The 23262-nt window shown below is 46.0% G+C and overlaps 2 protein-coding genes across 2 annotated transcripts in view; both read right to left on the minus strand.

Annotated features, from left to right (window-relative positions):
- The window catches only part of Snx29 (sorting nexin 29), a 470841-nt gene extending 460276 nt beyond the window's left edge, over positions 1 to 10565 (minus strand). Inside the window, exon 1 of the mRNA XM_036196324.1 lies at positions 10467 to 10565. Coding sequence (XP_036052217.1) covers positions 10467 to 10473 — 7 coding nt within the window. The 5' untranslated portion in view covers positions 10474 to 10565. The remainder of the gene's footprint in view (positions 1 to 10466) is intronic.
- Positions 10566 to 13538: 2973 nt separating this feature from the next.
- Positions 13539 to 19746, minus strand: Tnfrsf17 (TNF receptor superfamily member 17). Its single transcript, XM_036194427.1, has 3 exons — positions 19632 to 19746; positions 17979 to 18125; positions 13539 to 13822 (listed from the first exon to the last, which is right to left on the minus strand). Exons 1-3 carry the CDS (start codon positions 19744 to 19746, stop codon positions 13539 to 13541), a joined length of 546 nt encoding a protein of 181 aa, XP_036050320.1.
- Positions 19747 to 23262: the final 3516 nt, after the last annotated feature.

Genomic DNA, 23262 nt, shown 5'->3' on the forward strand with positions numbered 1-23262 from the left:
CAGGGAGGCAAGGGGCTGGAGAAACAGCTGGGAGCTACATCCTGATCCCAGACAGAGAGATACTGAGCCTGAAATGGGGTTTTGAAACCTCAAAAGCCATTCCTAGTGACACACTTCCTCCAACAAGGGCTAACCCTTCTAATCCTTTCCAGTGCCCTGGTGACTAACAAACGAGCCTACGGAGGCCAATCCTATTTAAACCACCACATTTGCACTGTTTACACTTTTGTTTGTTTGTTTGTTTGTTTGTTTTTTCAAGACAGGGCTTCTCTGTGTAGCCCTGGCTGTCCTGGAACTCACTCTGTAGACCAGGCTGGCCTCAGACTCAGAGATCCACCTGCCTCTGCCTCCCGAGTTCTGGGATTAAAGGTGTGCCACCACCGCCCAGATGGGCTTTTGCTTTAAAAAAAAAAAAAAAAAATGGGGCTGGGAGGCGGTGGCACACACCTTTAGTACCAGCACTTGGGAGGCAGAGGCAGGAGGATCTCTGTGAGTTCGAGGCCAGCCTGGTCTACAGAGCGAGATCCAGGAAAGGATCCAAAGCTACACAGAGAAACCCTGTCTCGAAAAACCAAAAAAAAAAAAAAAAGTGGGGAGAGGAAAGAGCAGAATCTCAGATACACAGACACAGGCAAAGAAAAATGGGATGGAAGGCTTGGGGATGCATCTCAGTTGGTACAGGGCTTGCCTCCCACACATGAAACTCTGAGTTTGATCCCCAGAATCATTTAAATCATGCATGTGTATAGCACACTGCAGGTACACACCTGTGATCACAGCACTGGGAATTAGAGGCAGGAAGATCAGGAATTCAAGGGTCATTTTCAGCTTCAGAATAAATTCAAGACCAGCCTGAGCCACTTGAGACTGTTTCAAAAAGGAAAGATAAATGGAATGGAGAGATGGCTCAGTGGTTAAGAGCACTGGCTGCTCTTCCAAAGGACCAGGTTTGATTCCCAGCAGCCACATGACAGCTTACAATTGTCTTTAACTCCAGTTCCAGGTGATCTGACACCCTCTTCTGGCCCCTGCAGGCACCAGGTACGCATGTGGTGCACAGATGTACATGCACAAAAACACCCATACACATAAAACAAATCTTAAAATGTAAAATAAAACTTTAAAGAGAAAAGACAGATAAATGAGATGGGGATGGGCAAGCATGAGGGTTCCTGAGTGGCAAAGTGGAAGTCAGAGCCAGGGAAGGGATCGTTACCTCCACAGGCTACCTCTCACCCCAACCCTCCCTCACAGCCTCTCCTACCTGAGTAAAAGACATCCCCCAGCCCTTTCAGCTGCTCCAGATCAAAACCTAGGCAAATCCTGGCCCATTAAGGTCTCTGCTCAGATACCACCACCACCACCACCACCACCACCACCACCACCACCCCCCCTCTTTCTCTCTCTCTGTCTCTCTCTCTCTCTCTCTCTCTCTCTCTCTCTCTCACACACACACACACACACACACACACACACACACACACACACACACACACCCTGGGAGGTCTTCCTCCAGGATAAGTGCATGATACAGATCTGGCCCATCAGATTCACAGGGAGTTCCAGGATGGCTCCCCTGGTCAGCCAAGACTGGACTTTCCCTGGAGTACTCTTGACTGGTGTGTCATTTTCCCAGGATGCCTCTGTAAGGAGAGTTGTACACAGCACAATCCTGCAGACTTCCTAAGCACCTTGATCCAACTGAGCCTGAAGTCAGATAAACGTCCCCAAATCTTTCCATTATGCAACTCTATATATTCTCACGTTACAGACCTTAGTGTAAACAACTTCTGCAACGTTCCATGAAGAGAGACCTAGCCAATGAGTTGCTCAGCAATCCAGCAAGGCCCATTTCCCTAAGCAGACCCTACTTCAACAAACATCAAGGCCACACAGCCCTTTGCTAAGTGAAAAGGGACAGATTGCACTGCCATCCCAAGTGCATGCTGAGTGTCCTGCCAGCACTGCCCCTGGGCCCTCACCTCACAGCATTTCACACTAGACAGTCAGTGCCACCTCTGGGAAATCACCTCAGAGACATGAGGCAAAGAAAGGAAGCCCACCCTACCCTACACACCACTACTACAACACAAAAGAAGGAGAAAGGGAAGAAGGGGGCCAGAGCACGGGAGAATGGGCTAAGTCTCAGGTACAATCCATAGTTCAAACTGTATGCTACATGCAAAATGATAGATGACTAGAAGATTGTGCAGTCCATAACAGTGACCAATGTGCGGGCCACGGAACAAAGTTTTCTCTAGAAATATTAGACATGAAAGCAAAACGAAAATTCTATGGTAATGATAAAATGAGCCACAGCACAGTCTGTGGTGATATACTGTGTACCCTAATAAATTTGCCTGAAGATCAGAGGACAGAGTAAGCCACTAGATTAAATCTAGAGGCTAGGCAGTGGTGGCACACACCATTAATCCAGCACTAGGAAGGAAGTGATGGCTGGGCAGAGAAAGGTGTATAAGGCATGAGGAGACAGGAACTGAGGCTTTGCAGGCTGAGGAGTCCTAGAGGTGAGAGGTGGCAGTGGCTTGTTCCTTTGTCTCTCTGATCTTCAGGTAAATTTTATTAGGGTATACAATACATCACCACAACAGTCCTTCAGTCTTCTTTCAATATCTTCATTTCAGGATCCTTTAGACATTTTTCACCTAACCACACTCTCTATGGCACTTTCCCCACTTTGAAACAGTCTCATTATATAGCCCTAGCTGGCCTGAAACTTACTACATCGATCAGGCTGGCCTCAACTCACAGAGCTCCTCCTGCCTCTGACTCCCAACGGTTGGGATTAAAAATGTGCACCACCACACCCAGCTTTGGTATCAAATTTCAAAAGTGCTAAGAACTTGGCTCTCATTAGGCCCTCAGAACCTAGCCACACAGCAGCAGGAGTGGTCAGAGGCATTAGTCTGGGCCACTAACAGCAAAGGTGTCACAGCACTTCTGATACTGGAACACTAACATTCTACCATAATACACCAGCCTTGTGACATCATGAAGAGGAAAGATATTAATAGCCTTTGAATAAAAACCACATTCTTTTTCCAATCAGTGTTTCAGCTGATTCTTTATTCCAAGAACAAGTCGCTTCTGGATAGGGCCCAGTCAACAGCTATAGAGAAACTGTGCCCTTCATCTTCCAGAAAAAGAAGACACTGCCGGGCGGTGGTGGTGCACACCTTTAATCCCAGCACTCAGGAGGCAGAGCCAGGCGGATCTCTGTGAGTTCAAGGCCAGCCTGGGCTACAGAGCAAGATCCAGAACAGGCACCAAAGCTACACAGAGAAACCCTGTCTCAGGGGGAAAAAAGACACTGCCAAGATACACACGAATTTGAAGAAGGGAGCAGCAGTCAGGCTCAGTGGCTTCTCAGGCCCTGGCTTTCCCTACCCTTCAAACAGGGATCCAGGGATCCCAGCATTTTACTAACGTGAGGATCCCTGAGAGCATAGTTACTGATGGAAGACGGTACTAAAGCTTCCATGTAGTAACTCCTGAGATGATAGCTACTGATGGACAAGAGCACCATGGCTTCCACTCGGGGACTCCTGAGGACAGTTATTGATGGACAAGAGCACCAGGGCTTCCACGTGCGTGTAGTTCTTCTAGAGGCTAACAGTGTTAGGTTCCTACTACTGAGTTCTCCAGGAAAACATCTAACCACTCTCTCCCTAAAGAGGCCCACACAGGTCAGCCAGATGGATATCTTTCCTCCTGGCATTTTGTTTAAGTCTACAGGCAAATGTAAATCCACAACGGCTGTGTTGGATGTATATGTTAATTTGCATCAAGGCATATAATTTACATATGATTCTATACCCTGCATATTTTGTTTTTTCTTCTTGAGACAAAGTCTCATGTAACCTAGGTTGTCTTTAAACTTTTTATGTGGCTAAGGATGCCCTTGAACTCCTGATCCACCTGCCTCCACCTCCTGAGTGCTGAGATTACCAGTGTGCAGCACCATGTCCAGTTTATGTGGGGCTGAAGATGAAACTCAGGGCCTCATGCATGCTAGGCAGGCATTCGACCAATTGAGTCACAGTATCTTCAGCTCCATCCTGTTCTAGCAGAACAGTAATGTTTCAATTAATGAATACACAATGACTTGTGTATAAGTCTATACTTTCCTTAACCATCTCTGAGGTTTTTTTTCCTATCTTGAGGCCATAACACATGGTGTTAACACATTCCCCACCAATGGGCATCTTCATGTTTCTGGTCTGGTGATAAGTGTTTATCTAATTGTTGCATTATCCAGGTCCATTACACTTCCCTGGATATTTGCATGTAATGTCCTCAGCCTTAAACCCATCTTATCTCTGTTCTACTCAAACATTTTAAATTCAAGTATAGAGCCTTGTGGCTAATTTATAGGATATATAAGAAACTGAAAAACATGTTAAGCCATACCAAAAGGAAGTGACCAGCAAAATCCTTGCAAGGAATCCACAGAAAAAAAAGAGCATGTTTCCTTCAAAGACAACTGCAGACAGCTTGGGGGAGGGAACTCTGAGCAAGTATCCCTGGTGAGGCTGAGGCAAAGGATCTCAAGGTAGGAATATCTGGACTTTGAGGTCAGCCTGGGTCAGACACTGCCTTCAAAAATGACACTATGAACAGACCAAGTGGCTCAGGGAGTGAAGACATGCTGTGCACGTCTAGAGGAGAACTGAGGGTGATCTCCAGAACATGCGGAGAGGTGAGCAGAGAAAAACAATTCCGCTGGTTGTCCTCTGATCTCCACATGTGCACCATCACACACACACACACACACACACACACACACACACACACACACACGCATACATGTGCTTTTTTTTAAGTCACTGTGAAGTCTGCATGGAGTGACTCAGTCAGAAAAGCTGAATTTGATGCCAAGGACCCACATTTTTTAAATAATAAACAAAGCCAACCACACATGGTGGTACATGCCTTTAGTCCCAGCCCCAGCGCTGGTGATCCAGACCTCTGTGGTGAATTCCAGGCCAGCCAGGGCTACATAGTTGAGACTTTGTCTCAAATAAATAAATACATAACAAAAAAAAAAAAAAAAAAAAAACAGACATGGTGGTGCTTGTTACCCAGTGTTGAGGCAGACAGGCAGACAACTGGGGTTTGATGGCCAGCCTAGCTTAATTGAAGAGAAGTTTCAGTAAGAGATCTAGTCTCAAAAGTCAATGAAGAACTGGGTGGTGGTGGCACTCAGGAAGCAGAGGCAGGCTCCGAATTCAAGGCCAACTGAGTCTACAGAATAAGTTCCAGGACAGCCAGGGCTACACAGAGAAACCCTGTCTCAAAAAAAAAAAAAAAAAAAAAAAGGAGAAAGTGATTGAGAAAGACAGAGCTGACCTCTGACCTCCATACACACAAACGCACACAAAGACACTGTGCCTCAAAGGATGGCATAAAACGTAAATAAATGAATAAACCATGCTCAGCATGGAGGCTCACACCTATAATCATATATCACTTAAGATGATCAGGATCATGAGTTCCGGGCCTGCTTCAGCTACACTGCAAGTTCAAAGCCTGCCTGAGCAACATAAGATCCTATCTCAATAAAAAAAAATAAAAAATAAAAAAAATAGGAAGACGAATGGGAGAGAAGTTTTGTAAACATACTGATAGGGACTATATCTGGGATAACATAGGATTCTGGCAGTTCAACATGAAAACGAGGCAAACAGCTCAACTGGAAAATGGACAAATGAGCCGGGCAGTGGCGGCACACGCCTTAAATCCCAGCACTGGGAGGCAGAGCCAGGTGGATCTCTGTGAGTTCCAGGCCACCCTAGTCTACAGAGTGAGTTCCAGGAAAGGCTCCAAAGCTACACAGAGAAACCCTGTCTCAGAAAAGAAAGAAATCAAGACACCCACTTCTGATCTCTGGGTCACCAGGCATACATGTAGTGCACATATATACATGCAGGCAAAATACCCATACACATAAAATAGTAAAATGAAAAAAAATGTTCATGGATGTGATATAAACAAACATTTCTCCAGAGAAGATATATAACTGGCCCATGGGCACAAGAGGCCATGCTCAGAATGATTAGTCATTAGGAAAATGCAAATCAAAACGGCAAAGAAGTGTTTCACACCCACTAGAAGGAAGGCTATCAAAGACCTGATGGGAGCTGACCAGAGAAACCAGAGCCTTTGTTGGTGCACGTGAGCAGAAAAACAGATTAGGTTCCTCAGGTGGTTCCATACAACCCAGCAGGACCACTCTTCCCTACATTAACCAAAGTTATGGACACTGGGCCCACATACAAAATTGTCTGTGAGCTTCCATAGCAGCATCCTTCATAGAGCCAAGTGCAAACAACCCAAAGTCCAGCCCCCTGGTGAGCAGACAGCAGGTGAGCAATGCCCACACAACAGAGCATCACTTGGCCACAAGAAGAAATAAGCTACAGAAAAGGCTGCTCCACGGCTGGAACTTGAGAACATTATACTCAGTTAACAAAAACAAAAGTTCTATGGTTTCATTTATATGAAATACAAACAGTGGGTAAATCCAGAGTCCCTGGTGTGTACCCCTACACTCAGGAAGTTGAGGCAAGGGGGATCAGAGGTTAAAGGCTATCCTGGGCTACATAGTAAGTTCAACACATGCCTGGACTACATAAGACACTGTTGGGGGAAAAAAATTAGAAAAAAAATCCAGAGACAGAAAATAGATCTGTTGTCTGAGACTGGGGGGGGGGGGGGGGGGGTGGGGATGAAAAGCAACTGCTAATGGGCCCAGAATGTCTTTCTGGGGCAATGGAAATTTGCTAATGTTGATCACAGTGGGTTTGTACAATTTGTCACAGCACTAAAATAAACTTTTAAAATCTCTTTTGCACCAAGCTGGCAGTATTGGCACACACCTTTAATCCCAGCATTCAGGAGGCAGAAGCAGGTGGATCTCTGAGTTTGAGGCCAGCCTGATCTGCAAAGCCCAGGACAGCCAGGACTACAAAGAGAAACACTGTCTCAAAAAACCAAAAGAACAAAAAAAAAAAAAAAAAACAAACCAACAACAACCTAAAATCTCTTCCAAAGAGATCTAAATAATTTAAAAGACAAGCCACCCTTAGATCTGAGTTTAAAATTACAATGAAACAATTATAAGGCAAACACTGAAATTTGAACATTAAACAGTTGGTGTTATTGAGGTATCACTGGTTTCTTATATGATCACAAAATGAATTCCTTTTAAACGTGATAGAATACATACAGAAGTATTTGCAGATGAAATGGAATGGTACTTGGGAGAGGGTGGAAAGTAGTCGGGGATACAGTTGAACTAGACACCAGATGCAACTATCAAAGCAGTGTGATAACAGAGTTCATTATACCATTCCACATTTAAATGTCTTCAATATCCTTCTTTTTTCTTTCTTTCTTTCTTTTTTTTTTTTTTTTTTTTTTTACACCATGTAACATAGGCTAACTGAGAACTTGATCCCTGATCTATAGACCTGACAGGCCTCAAACTTGTAGCAATCCCCCTGCCTCTATCTATCCCTTGAGTGCTAGGAAGGCTGCAACTACCATGAGCCACCACCACACACCTGGCATGAAACTCTTGAGAACAGAAGAAAGGAAATTTTTCCTGCACTCAAAGTTCATCAGGCATCAATTATTAATCTCATGGCAGGGAGCCACTTTCAACCATAGTCTTCAAGAAACAATTAAAAATACCCTGAGCTTGGATGTGGTATGGAGCATGTGATTTGGGCCTGGGTTTGACTTCCTCCCCCCCCCCCACTCTCTGTTCACCCTCGATGGACTACTTCTGAACCAATGGCAATATTTCCAAAAGGAATAAACTCCAAATCCTGGCCATGGCACCGCTATGGAACCTGGACATTGCACTTAGTTACAAACAACAAAACAAAGGATCTACAGGAAACACACAGTAGGACAACCCGATGTGGTGAGGTGAGGAGGCTCCAGGTCCGGTCTCCTTTTGCATGTGACTTAGTTGACTTTTGACTTAATGACTTTTTAAAAAGCTTCCTGAAACATTCCTTGAATTTTTGTTAATTTTTATTTATTTTGTGTGTGCACCAACATGACACAGTGTTTCTGTGGAGGTCAGAGGACAACCTGCAGGAGTCAGGTCTCTCCTTCCACCACCTGGGGCCCAGGGTCAAACTCAGGTCATCCACTGCACGTGCTTGAGGCAGAGTTTTGATACTAAGTGTCTCCTTGAAAGATAAACTGTGGGTGGGATTTAGGTCAGTGGTAGAGCGCTCCCTGGGTTCGATTCTCAGCTCAAAAAAAAAAAAAGTTCGTTAAAAAAAGAAAGATAAACTGTTCAATTCCCTTTGGTTTCTCAATTTCAATTCCTCCTCCAATGAAAGCAATCCACTCCAGAAATCTGAGGCTGTGGCAGGCCCTTTGGTCACATTAAAAGGGAAAGGTGAGGACTAACTAAGGGTGTCTTCAGTGAGAGCACCCAGGTTCAGCATATATGAGGCTCTGGGTTTACTCCTCAGCATCCCAAAGAATTCAGGGTGCCTAGTTCCACCCTTGTCCCAGATAGGCCAAGAAGCAGGCCTGTCCCCAGCCCCCACTCCACCTTTATGGAAACATTAACAATGAGTCCCATTACGAGGCTTATCACCCATTGGTGTAACCGAGCTACCTTCAGTTATTACTGGTCTAGGAGGTAGATGCTATGGTGTATCCTCACTTTGCTGAGAATTCCAAGCTAGTTATTCCACCTTACACAGCTTTAAAGGCTGGAAGGATGGCAGTAAACTGTTTGCAGGTTAAGCATGAGGACCTTAGTCAGGATTCCCAGCACCCATGGTTAAAGCCTGGCATGTATGCATTCTTGTAAGTCCAGCACTGGTGGACAGGGGCCAACAGGAGGATTTCCAAGATTCTAGGGCCAGTCTAGCTGGAATGGTGAGCTCTGGGACCAGTTAACAAACAAGGGAGAAAGCAATAGAGAAAGACACCCAAAGTTGATTTCTGGCCCTCCTACACACGTGCACAGGCAAACACACCTACACACATGCATACTCATACTGAATTAATTAAAATTATATAGCTTTATGTGGTAGAACCAGGATGTGAACCCAGTATGTTGGGCTCCCATACCTCTTGGTGGAAGCCAGCTCAAATCTTTGCTGTGTATAATTATCCACCAGCCCCTTCAATAAGACCATCAGTTCTTATAAACCTTGCTCTTGAATAACAAAAAGTATCTAACATCTTTTTAAAATGCACAGAAATAACTTCAAAGCTAAAAATAAAGACTCCTTTGTCCCTAGCACTCTCTCCATCCTGGAAACACCTGAACGAAAGGCTAGGGACCGGGTGCAGGGACTCTAAAATTCAACCATACAGTAAGGAAACACACACACACACACACACACACACACACACACACACACACACACACACACACGATGTGGGAAGGCTACGGGAATGCAGATTCCTGTGTCCAGCAAGAGAGTCAACAGCCAACACAAGGCTTTCCTGAGTCATTCCCATGTCTACATACAACACCCAGGAATGACTTAGCACCAGAACTGCATCAGGACTCTTCAGAGGGAGACAAGTATGGAGACACAGACTCAAGGGACTAAACTTGAGTATCACTAAGCACATGCCGTCCACACCCATCTCTTCCTCTCACTTCCAGCCTCCCCACCCGCTCCACCTCCCCGCCGCCCCACCTCCCCGCCCGTGGTACTACTGGCTTGGGTAAGGCATCAGCCCCATACAGGTTCGGCATTGGGCAAGAAGGGAAGGGTTTCAGGACAACCAGAAACCTCAAACGATGAGCTAGGGGAAGAAATGGAGAGAGCTCGAGAATAAACCAACAGCCCAAATGCAAAAGACACAGACAGCCGGGAAAAGGAAGCTGCAAGACTAATGGACCAGCTCTGGGGACACAGGTGCAGGGAATAGGAGGGACGGAAGACAAAGCGTCCACAACACGCCCTCAGGGGACCGGGAGCTGCCGCTCCGATTTGCTGTGGACAGAGGTTCGGGGCCAGCAAACCTAGGGTCTAGAGATGGTCACTGCCTTTGGAGAAAGAGGAGACACTAGGGTAAGAGACCTGAACCGGAGAATGATTGAAAACCAGGGACCGGTAACTGGAACTAGGTCCCACGGAAGAAGAGGGACTGGGGCACGCACCAGAGATCTGAGAGTCCGGGGTGTGGAAACCTGCCAAGGGGATCGGCGGGCTGGGAGAGCCTGGGAGGGACTGGGGAGCAAGCTCTGTTCTGGGAGTTGGCAGTCAAAGAAGGGGCGAAGGGGCAGGAGCGCCAACCCCGGGAAAGTGAGAGCGGAGCAGCAGACCCAGGGCCAGGGCTCCGGAGCCAGCAAACGACCCTGCAGGAGTCGCATGGTGTGGGGACACAGGGCCCGTAGCGTGCGGCTGCAGCGGCGCCACCGGGCGGGTGACAGCGGCGGAGCCGCCACTCACCGCTCATGTTGCCGCTCCCGAGGCCGCCGCCTGCCGTGCCGCCGCCGCCGCCGCCGCCGCCGCGTCTGCAGCCGCCGAGCTCCACACGGGCCCGGAGAACGCGCGCCCCGCCCGCTGGCCCCGCCCCGGAAGCAGGGCTCTCCGAAGGCCCGCCCCAGACCCGGAACCAAAACACCCTCGCGAGTCCAGGCCCTAGAGTGGTGGGGAGAGACCCGGGACTTGACAGGATGAAGACCTTCTCATTCACGAGCCAAGAGGAAGACTTCAGTCTAAATTAAGGTCCGGACAGGGATGCGGGATAAGCGTACTGGGTGCCTGGAGTAGTGGTGCAAGTCTGTCAAACTAGCCCCCGGGAGAAGGCAGGAGGATCAAGGGTTCAAGGTCATCCGTAAACTACATAGTGAGTTCGAGACTAACTACTTGAGACTGTCTCTAAGAGGTGGTGGGGTGGGCGGAGCGGGGGAAGAGTAGTGGCCTGCAGAGCCTGGTGGCACAGGCTTTAAATCCTATCATTCAAGAGGCTGAGTCAGGAGCCAGAGCTACAGAGTTCAAGAGCTGGGGGCGTAGCTCAGTGATAGAGCACGTGCCTTACGCCCATGAGGCCCCAACTTCAACTCTCTGTGCAAACAAAAACAGAAAGTGAATTCAGAGCCATTCTGGGCAACTTACCGAGACTCTCAAAATAAAAAGTAAAAACAGGATTGTGCATACGTAGGGGTAGCATGTGCAAGGCCCTAGGCTCAATCTCCGGCATCAGAGAGAGACTGTGCCCATGTATGTGTATGATGGGCCAACTTAGCAGATAAGGAATCCCTGAAGGGCTCTCTTTTAGGCCAAGCCCAGGATAGGTATTCCAGGAGGATCGGGTCAAAGTCGTACCAGGAAGTATTGGTTGGAGCCCAGGGTGAGTGAGAGGTGGGTGTTGAGAAGGAGGACATAGGAAGCTGGGGAAGCCCCTTCCGTAGGCAGGAGAGTTTGTACTTTTCTGCCTGTCTCTTGATGGATGGGGGAATGGAAGGCCATTGAAAGAATTTAAGCAGAGTGATGCAATCAGAATTGGACTTTAAGGAAACTTCTTGGGCCGAGGAGATGGCTCAGTGGTTAAGAGCACTCTTTCTAGGACCCATGTTCAAGTCCCAGCATCCATAAGGCAGCTCACAACTGCCTGTAACTCCAGTTCCAGGGGACGACACTCTCGTACAGGCATACATGCAGGCAAAAACACCAGTGCACATGAAAGAAAAATAAATAAATTTTAAAAAGAAAAAGAGAAAAACTTCACTTGCAATCCTGGTCTGGTGGTGCACACCTTTAATCTCAGCACTCACAAGATGGAAACAGAAGACTCTTGAGTTATGGCCTGAGGTACTTAGGGGACACTTGTCTCAAAGAAAGACATCACTTTCTAGAATGAGAATGTGTTGTAATAAGGCTGGAGAGAATGGCCGCTGGTTAGGGAGGTGTGGTAGCGACTCTGTAGGTGACAGAGAGAAAAGGGAGTACTGTGAACAAGTGTTAGATTCAAGCAACTGGAAAGGTCAGGGTTTGCCCTATTTTAAAGCTGGACTTGAAAGACTTTTCCCCCTGCTGGGTATGAAGCTGAGGAGTCATCCAGCCTGTGTAACTTAGAGACACTCTCTGTTAGAAATATAAAAATAATAAATATAATAAAAATAAGAAAGAGCTATGCCTCTGGGGGGGGGCAGGGAACACATAGGTTTGATTCTCAGTGATATAAAGAAAAAAAGAGGAGACTAAGCCTTGGAGGCTCCCTCCTCCAGTGGGCTGAGTCCTGGTAAAATTTCACATGGGTTTAGCTAACTTCTTCCACCTGTGAAGGCTCAGCCAGAAAACATCTCACCTCTTGATGTTGAGCTCTCCAGCCTCCACAACAGAAGCACGTGGTGTGGTGGGATAGGTCCTGCATAAATATGATCTCAGTGGCTAAGGCAGGAGAACCTCAGTTGGCACACTCTTGCCATGGTCACTCGTTTTTGGGGTAACGAGAATGGTTGCACCCTCCTCCATGGCTGGAAGTGGGAAGAAATGGTCAGAACCAACCGTAGGGTTGCTCTTGACACAGTCTTTGCAGGTACATTCTTCCACTGTGGACATCATCAGCCCTGCTCTTCCTCAGGTCAGTACTGGCCTTGTCCAGCAGAATGGATCAAGAGTTCAAGGGTAGCTCATAAGGAAAGAGATACATTTTGGTACTTTATATATTACCAAGCCTCAAATATCTTGTTATAGTTCCACAGACAAAATAAGTCAATAACTCACTGACTGCTACACTGCTGTGACCCTGTGTGTGACTGTGTGTGTGTCTGTCTGTGTCTGTCTGTGTCGATGTGTGTCTGTGGTGTAAGTTGGAGGTTGAACCTAGGACCTTGAGCATGGTAGGCAAGCATTCTACCACTCAGCCACATCTTCAGCCCTGATAGCAACTTGTAAGATGGAGGTAGTAACTGTCTGCCTCCCTTGTGTTTGTGTGAAATGACTGGGAGCAGTCTCTGGCACCATTAAGCCTACATAAGTGATCACACACACCTGCACTTGAGCTGAAAACAGTACCAGGTTCCTGTTTGTCACAGTTAGCAATGACACATGCATTTGTGTAAGCATACTAATGTCTACTGCTGCCATAAGCTGGGAACCCAGAGAGCCTGTGTGTGTGTGTTGCACACCAATTTGGCCTGGCTTCTCCTATTTACAGAAAAACACAGGATAACCTTGCTTCCTTTGGCCATCAGAAGAATTCAGTTTGTCCTGAAATATATCATGTCTGTGTGTCCCTCCATAGAAACATGATACTCCAGGGCTCACAGAGCTTTTTTTTTTTTTTTTTTTTTTTTTTTTTAAGAAAGAATCAAAAATTCAAATAAAACCAAGGAACCTTCCACAATTAAGCTCCCAATGATAAGATGGGGGATGAATATAATAATGTAAAGAGTTTTCAGAATTAAAGGACAAAAGCTATATTCCCAGCTGATAAACAGTCATCCTAAAGACATCAAAAGCATCAGTTCTCCCTCTGACGAAGCTTCTCAAAGTGGCTTTATACCAGACAGAGGTTCATTCTCTAGAAAGAATTGGTTTCTCCATCCCTGGGACACTTTCCAAAGCAGTTGGCACACTCTCGCCATGGCCACTCGTTTTTGTGGTAACGAGAATGGTTGCACCCTCCTCCATGGCTGGAAGTGGGAAGAAATGGTCAGAACCAACCGTAGGGTTGCTCTTGACACAGTCTTCGCAGGTACATTCTTCCACTGTGTACTCCAGGCTTCCGGGAAGAATCCTGACATCATCAGCCCTGCTCCTCCTCAGGTCAGTACTGGCCTTGTCCAGCAGAATGGATCCTGATGATATAGAAACAGGCATTTATCTGAAGGTCCCAGTGGTACTGTCATGGTACATCATGCATGGCAGAAATCAGAGTGCATCTTATGCTGCAGATCACCAGCCCAGGTGTGGCCCTGAGGCATGTTGCTTTTTGAGTATATAAAGTTTTTAAATTTTCTCTTATGTTGACCACATTTAAAACTTAGATTTCACATGAGAATGTATGCAACTAGACTCTATAAAGACTTGAAAATGTGGCAACAGGAGGGACTTGGGGACAGTGGGCCAGAGTGCGAGACAGTAGCTGCCACCTCAAAGCAGGTGTGGGTACCCTTGTTGGCAAAGCCACAAACTGGATCAGTCCATATACTTATACCCACTTGGCTCTTGCAAGTTCTGAGGGTTAACCTCATCTTACACAGGAAATTAGCATGTGTCCCAGCAGATCAGAGTCAACCTATGAGTGACATTTTGGAATACAGAAGCAAAAGCTGAACATGGTGGCACACACCTGTAATCCCAGCCACTCGAGCCTGAAGCAGGGAGAGTTTGGAGCCAGCATGTTCCAGAAAGGCCCTGAGTTCAATCTCCAATACCAGAGGGGAGAAGAATATAGAAGGGATTTTTTTTTTAATTTATTGTGGTGGGAAAAAAAAAATCACATCACAGCTGTGAACATCAGAACAGCTTATGGGAGTAGATCAAAGTCAGCCTAAACAGGCTTGGCAGCAAGTATCTTTTATCCACTGAGCGTCTCATCTCACCAACCTTCAAGATATGTCCTGTGTCCTAGTTTTCCTGACATGACATCTTTTTTTTTTTTTTTTTTGAGCTGAGGATCGAACCTAGGGCCTTGTGCTTGCTAGGCAAGCACTCTACCACTGAGCTAAATCCCCAACCAGGTGACATGACATCATCTTATGGTGCATGTTTCAGTACATTAATTTTTCTGTGTGGGGGCAAGGTCTCATTCTGTAGCCCAAGATAGTCTAACACTCACCATAGCTCAAGTTGGCCTCCTGCTCATTTTACTCTATAATGTGTCTGTTTGCTGCATGTATGTGTGTGTACCACGTATATGCCTGGTGCACAGTAAGTGTTGGAACCCCTAGAACTGACATTATAAAAGGTTGTGAGCTGCTGTGTAGATGCTAGAAACCAAACTGTGAGCCATCTCTCCAGCTCGTGGCCTCAGACTGTTGGTGACCCTCTGCCTGCTTCACCCTCCAGAACACTGATATTACAGGTGAAGACCAAATGAATGTCTTTTAATGTCACATAGAAGACCCCAGTTTGTCTCCAATACACATCTGTGAAGAATGAATTTTAAAAAGCACTTGTTTTGCCTGGTGCTGGTGGTGCTCAACTTTAATCCCAGCATCTGGGAGGCAGAGGCAGGCAGATCTCTGAGTTCAAGGCCAGCCTGGTCTACAGACCTGACAGGACAGCCAGGGCTACATAGAGAAACCTTGCCTTGAAAAAAGATAGATAGATAGATAGATAGATAGATAGATAGATAGATAAGAACTTGTTTTATAAACTGACCACTTGAGTTCAGATCCTCAGAACCCACTATAAAAATGGGATGTGACTGGCCAGGAGGTGGTGGTGGTGGTGGTGGTGGTGGTGGTGGTGGTGGTGCACACCTTTGATCCCAGAGCTTGGGAAGCAGAAGCAGGCAGGTCTCAAAAAATGGGGTGTGGCAGCAGGCACCTGTAATCCCAAATCTATAGTGAGGTTAGAGGCAGAAACAGGAGGATTGCCCCAGAAGCTTGAAGACCAGGTGTCTTGGAGACTGAATCTAAGCATGAGAAATAAGAGGCCCCTGCCTCAGAGTGGGAAATGCAAACTGACTCCTGGGAGTTGTCCTCTGACCTCCACACATGCTATGGCGTGCTCCTATACTCACACACAGAAGATTCAGCTTCTGCTTCCCAACACTCCAAGTGTAGCCTTGTCTTCTAAAACATTTTTTTTCAAGGGGCTGGAGAAATAGCTTAGCTGCTAAGAGCACAGGTTCGATTCCCAGCACTCAGTTGGTGACTCACAACTGTAACTCCAGTCTCTGGGGGCAATGTGCACATGTGGTACACAAACATATGAGGCAAAACACCCATATACATAAAAGTAAATAAATAACATCTCATTCAGAGTTGCTCTAAAACTACACTAAACACAGAAAGAAAAAGCCTGCCTGACCTCACTTCCATGTGGACCTAAAGAAGCTGCTTAGAGCAAAACAGCAGAATGGTGGTTACCAGAAGCAAGAGGGTGGGGGAAATGAGAAGCAGATGGTCGGAAGTCCAGAGCTACAGTTACATAAGAAGGCTCTGGAGAGCGGCCTGTGACTAGATGACTGGATGATACTGTAGCACTGCAAAGAGCAGAGAGTAGACTCCAGCCAGCCTCAACACCAGGAAGAACGCTGAAGGGCCAGGATGGGGTTCAGTTGGCTCACTCAGCTAGCACACACAAGAAGCTCTGGATTCAGTCCCTAGAACTTCACAAACCAAGCCTGATGGTGCACACCCGTAATGTCAGGCCTGGAGAGATGGCGGTATGAGGATCAGAGAGGCTCAGTCTTCTGAGCTACATAGTCCAAGATACATGAGACCTTATCGCCAAAAACGGTCAACTGGGTAAAGATGTGGTTGTGTTATTTGTTTGACTATAGTCACTGTTTCCCTATATGTCTGTAATCAGAACATTATACTATGAACTTTACATATGTACAATTTGTATGTTAGAAATTTTCAAAGGGTGGTGGTGGCACATGCCTTTAATCCCAGAGGCAGGCAGATTTCTGAGCTCAAGGCCAGCCTGGTCTACAAAGCCAAGGCTACACAGAAAAACCCTGTCTAAGAAAAAAAAATTAATTCTAGGGCTGAAGAGCTGATTCAGTGATTAGGAAACCCACTCTCAGACTGGAACATATACACGTAACTGTCTACGGACCACAAAGAGGACAGAAGAGCGAGTATATTACCCACCACTTCCGATGCACTAGAAAGCAATGAGGTAGATGCTTTGCAGTTTGTGCATGCAAACGAAATGCACAAAGAATCGGGACAAGGGTTCAGAAGATGGCTTAATGCTGTAAGAACTTCCAAGCATGAGGACCTGAGTTTAAATCTCTGGCACGCTCATAACAAGCACATGCCTGTAACCTCATCATGTAACCTCCCAATGGCAGAGATGAGAGCTAGACATCATAGCCACAACAGCATGCTTCTGGTCCACTGAGAGACCCTATCTCATGGCTATAAGGTGAAGAGCAGTAGAGGAATACCTGATGTCCTGCTCTGACCTCATGAGCAACTGCACACTCACATTTATGCACCACACACACCAACAGGGAAAAAAAAAGTTAATTAAGAAAAGAGATACAGGTCAATGGCTGCTGTGTGTCTGAGAGTCAGATCCCAGGCAAGAGTACTATAAAAATCTTTTTAGCCTAAGAAATTCTCAGGTGGAGCATTTACTTCTCTGAGACTAATAATTATTCTTGAGATGGTTAGTGAATCCAGGAGCAACTGGTTATTCATTTTTAGCATTTTAGGTAGTATGTTCACATGCAAGCAGTGCTTATAATTGTATTAAAAATATGACCAGGGAACTTGCCAAAACACTCAGCCTGAGAATACCAGGCCTGGTTATCCATGTGGGATAACAGAGTATCTCATCAGTATGCCAACTTCAGTCAAAGACACTTACCAAAGAAGCCTCAAGACCAATTACCAAGAGAACTTGGGGAAATGGGCATTGAAAGGAGACCTGGAAAGTAGCTGACAATGCCAGGATTTCTCTGTTGTTGGTTGGTTTGCTTGTTGGAGGAGGGGGAGGTGGCAGATTTTTTTTATGTTTTGTTTTGAGACATGGTCTCCTGTAGCCCAAGCTGACCTCATACACACATGTATTCATACATATATACATAAGAGAGAGAGAGAGAGAGAGAGAGAGAGAGAGAGCGCTTTGATCCTCCTGGGTGTCCTACCCAGGTGTTAAGATGACAGGCAAGTGCTACCACACCCAGCTCAAAATTTCAAGTATCCACTGACACATTTGAAAGTGCTGTAACAAAAAAAAAGTCAAAGTTAAAAAAGGAAAAGGAAATGAAACTTGGAAGAGCCACCCCTACAAAAATAGATTTCAGAGAGTCACCATCCAACTGACCTGAGTTCTGAAGTTTGCCCTTCGGTGCTTCAGAGTCCATCTTCCTCAGCAAGAACATGAGTGTGAAAAGTGCCAAAGAGACAATCAGGGTCAAGCCCAAGAAGGTCCAGAGAACAATGTGTGTCCCTTTCATTGAGCCGGTCACACCTTTAGTAAAAGAACATCACAGAGCTGGGAGGAGGCCAGAGCTCAGTATGAACATCAAGTATGAATTTTCCAACAACCGACTCCTCTATTGCATATTCATGAACACTTTACTTTGTGGGGATGTTTACTGAGAAAAAGTCTTGTAGTTCAGGTGACCAAGAATGTCTGTGGGTGAGTCCACCTCCTATGTAAGTGCTGGGCTGTGCAGCAGCATGGCCATATATAGTGCTGGGGACAACCCAGGGCTGTGTGCACACCAGCCAGGCATTCTACCAACTCATCTGCAGCTTGGCTCCTTTTGTTGTTTTTGAGACAGGCTCTCACTCTGGCCCAAGCTGCCCTGGAATTCACTATGTAGTCCAGGATAGCCTCAAATTTGCACAGTTCTCACAACCTGTGGTTCGAGACCCCTTAGTAAGGGGTTGTTGGACAATCCTTTCACAGGGGTCACATATCAGACATTGACATTATTATTCATAACAGTAGCAAAATTACAGTTATTAAGTAACAACAAAATAATCTTATGGTTGGGGGTCATCACAACATGAGGAACTGTGTTAAAGGGTCGCAGCAATAGGAAAGTTGAGAACCACTGAATTAGAGACATATACTACTCATCCCTGGCTTCACCAACATTGACTTAAATTCTAAATACCAGATGAGAGAGATTGCTCAAACTGACCTAGTCTGGTGATCGGCTGGCCAAACACCCTAACTGTCTTGCTGGAACTCTCATCCAATAGCTGATGGAAGTGGATGCAGAGATCCTTGGCCAAGCTCCAGGTGGAGCTCCAGGAGTCCAATTGGCGAGAAAGAGGAGGGATTGTATGAGCAAGAATTATTGAGACCAAGATTGGGAAAAGCACAGGGACAAATAGCCAAACTAATGGAAACACGTCAATTATGAACCAAAAGCTGTGGAGCCCCCAGCTGGATCAGGCCCTCTGGATAAGTGAGACAATTGAATAGCTTGAACTGTTTGGGAGACACCCAGGCAGTGGGACCAGGATCTGTCCTTAGTGCATGAGCTGGCTGTTTGGAACCTGGGGCTTACACAGGACACTTTGCTCAGCCTGGAAAGAGGGGACTAGACCTACCTGTACTGAATCCACCAGGTTGAACTGAATCCCCAGGGGAGTCTTTGCCCTGGAGGAGATGGGAATGGGGGGAGGGGCTGGGGGGGAAGTCAGGGGAGGGGGGAGGACAGGGGAACCCATGGCTGATATGTAAAATTGAAACACAAATATCCGTATTAAAAAAAATAAAATTTGAAATTAAAAAAAAGAGCTGATGAAATCTTCATCACCATAGGTGCTGAATAAAATTGAGTTTGTTTTTGAATAATTCCTTTGCTCCAGGAGGCATTTAAATCATTGCTTGATTTCTGGGTTTGATTCAGGAAAACAAAACTCCCCACCTTCTCCATACTGTTTACTCTCTGGTAGATAGACCGGCACTGTCAAGAGTGCTTCCCAACAGAAGCAGCTGTGGAAGAGGCTCACTTACTTGGGTTGCAGTAAGGCTGGCAGGGCACAGGAGGGTTGGAACAGCGGAGGTGGCAGGGTTTGCAGGCATGCAGCAGACTGTCAAAATATTCACTGTGGAAGCACTGCTGAGCCATGGGGGGCTTGATCACTGAAAGAAACAAGAAGAACCGCGGGGAAGACAAGCAGATTCTCAGGGAGAGTTCCCTGTGGACAGCGGTCAGGGCTGTTGAGGGGAAAGAATGCCCCTGACTTCGTTGGTTCTTATGAGGGATGCAGGTATTGTGGCAAAGGGTGTGAATGCCTCTCTGGTCTTCAGTGTCTAAGAGGCTTGGGTGGGGCAGTGAGGGGTACATCACAGAAGAACGTACCTGAAACAGAAACTGCCTATTTTTAGAGGGATTGCTCACCAGGTGACAGTTGCACAACGTGGACAAGCCTAGGGCATCCAGCAGAAAGTGCAGCAGCCATTTATGGACCGTCTGTCTGTGGGCTGTACTGCGTGACAGACAGGAGATGGCGAGGTAAGGGCTGTGTCCTTTACTCAAAGTCCGCAGGGAAAGCAGACTACAGCCTGCAACTGGAGGGTGGGAGTGACTGACCGGAGGGAAGACAGGGAGACCAGTCAGATATGACTGCCAGTTGTGCTTGGGGGCAAGGGTTAAAGCAGGAGGCATGAAGGAAAGGTCGGGGACATTGTGAAATGATAGCAAAAGCTATCTCAGCCAGGTGTGCTATTGCCCGCCTTTAATCCTAGCCCTCTGGAGTTTGAGGCCAGCCTCATCTACAAGGGCTACATAGAGAGACCTAGTCTCAAAAACAAAGTAAAACAGCAATCCAGTATACATCCGTGAAAAGAAATGAGCTTTTACCATCCCCCAGAAAATGCTTAGAGACTTCGATTGATGACTTATGCACATATGTCATATCTCATATGATTCTGTAATGTCAGGGTTAAGGATTCAAGATTGAGTATCCTTGTGGTACATGCCTATAATCTCACCATACATAAGGCTGAGGCAAGAGGGCCTCAAGTGGAAAGCCAGCCTAGGCTACATAGCAAGATCCTATCTCAAAAAAGCCCTATGTAGTTTTGGTGCCTGTCCTTGATCTCGCTCTGTAGACCAGGCTGGCCTCGAACTCACAGAGATCCACCTGGCTCTACCTCCCAAGTGCTGGGATTAAAGGCATGTGCCACCACTGCCCAGCTAAAAACTTTTTTAATTGAAGCTGGGCATGGTGCCATGCACCTAATAGTCACAGGTACCTGGGATGTAGAAGCATAAGGTAGTAAATTCAAGGCCTATCTGAACTGCACTATAGCAACCTTGTCATAAAATCACATGATTAGGGGCTGAAGAAATGGTTCAGCAGTTGCACTGGCTGTTATTCCAAAGGACCTGGGTTTGATTTCCAGCACCCAGGAAGAGGTTCACAACCATCTGTAACTCCAGTTCTAGGGGTCCAACTCGTACATACATGGTACACATATACACGTGAGCAAAATACCCATACACATAAAGTAAAAATAAATATATTTTTTAAAAATACATAATTGGGGCCCAGCGGTGGTGGCACACGCCTTTAATCCCAGCACTCAGGAGGCAGAGGCAGGCGTATCTCTGTGAGTTCAAGGCCAGCCTGGGCTACCAAGTGAGTTCCAGGAAAGACACAAAGCTACACAGAGAAACCCTGTCTCGAAAACAAAACAACAACAAAAAAATACATAATTGGGGGGGGGGGCGGCTAGAGAGATGGCTCAGTGATTAAGAGCATTGGCTGCTCTTCCGGAGGACCTGGGTTCAATTCCCAGTACTCACATGGCAGCTCACAACTGTCTGTAACTCCAGTTCTAGAGGATCTGACACCTTCACACCAGTGCACATAAAAAATAAAGTTAAATAAATTTTAAAAAGAAAGGAAGGAAGGAAGGAAGGAAGAAAAGAAAAAAAGAAAGAGAGAGAGAGAGAGAAAGAAAGAAAGAAAGAAAGAAAGAAAGAAAGAGAGAATTCCCTTGCTAACACTGGCTCCCCCCCCCCAGACAGGGTTTCTCTGTGTAGCTTTGCGCCTTTGAACTCGCTTTGGAGACCAGGCTGGCCTTGAACTCACAGAGATCCTCCTGGCTCTGCCTCCTGAGTGCTGGGATTAAAAGAGTGTGCCACCACCGCCCGGCTATTAAAAAAAAAAAAAAACCATAATTGGGTCAGGCGGTGGTGGCACATGCCTTTAATCCCAGCACTTGGGAGGCAGAGGCAGGAGGATCTCTGTGAGTTTGAAGTCAGCCTGGTCTGCAAAGTGAGTTCCAGGACATCCAGGGCTAAACAGAGCAACCCTGTCTCAAAAAACCTAAATAAATAAATACATGATTGGATCCATACCAATACCTTATCATAGAAACTTAAGGGTTTGTGTGATTTACCTGTTGCAAGCCTGGATGGATACCATGTGGAACAGAATGTTATATATGAAACCTAGAAAAATGACTCATGGTTAAGAGCAGTCTCTGGGCAATCATGAGAAGCAGAGTTGAAATCCCAGCACCCACGTAACAAATTGGATTTTGGATGTACATTATAGCTCTATCTGGGATATTTGGGTTCAGAGCTGGGCTGAGAAAGCACAAGCCTCAGCTAAGGGAGAGTTCTATTCTCAAAGGAATGGTAAAGAGTACTAAATGACACCTGTCTAGCAGCACACATTGGCACATGCATAAACAGAGGCATACATAAATAAATTAAATATTTAATTTTTTTTAAGTTTAAATGTCAACATGGCATGGTAGCACACGCCTTTAATCTCAGCATTCAAGAGACAGCAAGCAGATCTCTGTGATTTCAAGGCTACCCTGGTCTACATATCAAGTTCCAAAAAACTACTACTACTACTACTACTACTAATAATAATAATAATAATAATAATAATAATAAATCAATTTTAATACATTTCTACAAGCCAAAAAGAAATCTGTGTTCTATTGTTGACATTTTTTAAAAGTACTAATGAGCAGTTAGAAAAATGGTTGGTAGTTCAGGTACCTAAAAACAAACATAGCCTTTGATGTGTCCCAACTGTGCAAGAGAGGCTGCTGTGTGTTCTGCCTGATCAGCCCCTGATGGACAATGTTCCAGAGGGAGAGAGGGACAGAAGACAGACAGACTGGATAGGCTCAGTAAGAGCTTCTTCCTTGTTACCTAACTAGAATCACTTTGATTTTTGTTTGGTTGGTTTTGGTTTTTTCAGATGGAGTTTCTCTGTGTAGCCCTGGTTTGTTTGTTTTTGTTTTTGTTTGTTTGTTATCAGTTTGTTTTTGTGTTTTGATTTTTGAGACATGATCTCATACTATGTTACCCAGGTTGGCCTCAAACTCATGACATCTTCCTGCCTCAGCCTCCCACGTCTGAGATTACAGAGGGTGTACACCTGTACCTCAGTACTTGGGAGATGGAGAGAGGAGGCTGTGGCTTCAAGACCAGGCTTGCCGCACTACATAGGGAGATGAGGGACAAAGCCCAATTCTTAGAGCAATTCTTTCTGGGGGTGGGAGGGAGGGGGAGGAAGGGGACACACGACGTTCAGAGAGGATTGACTTGGTTTTGTTGTTTGTTTTTTGTTTTGTTTTGTTTTTGTCTTTTTGTTTTGTTTGGTTTTGGTTT

Source organism: Onychomys torridus, chromosome 8 (assembly GCF_903995425.1).
Source record: "Onychomys torridus chromosome 8, mOncTor1.1, whole genome shotgun sequence".
Classification (NCBI taxonomy): Eukaryota; Metazoa; Chordata; class Mammalia; order Rodentia; family Cricetidae; genus Onychomys; species Onychomys torridus.

Coding starts and splice junctions, on each gene's coding strand:
- Tnfrsf17 (XM_036194427.1), bottom strand. CDS start 19,746: ATGGCTCAGCAGTGCTTCCACAGTGAATATTTTGACAGTCTGCTGCAT. Junction 18,126..19,631: donor CCAGCCTTACTGCAACCCAA/GTAAGTGAGCCT, acceptor CTTTTACTAAAG/GTGTGACCGGCTCAATGAAA. Junction 13,823..17,978: donor GGGCAAACTTCAGAACTCAG/GTCAGTTGGATG, acceptor CTATATCATCAG/GATCCATTCTGCTGGACAAG.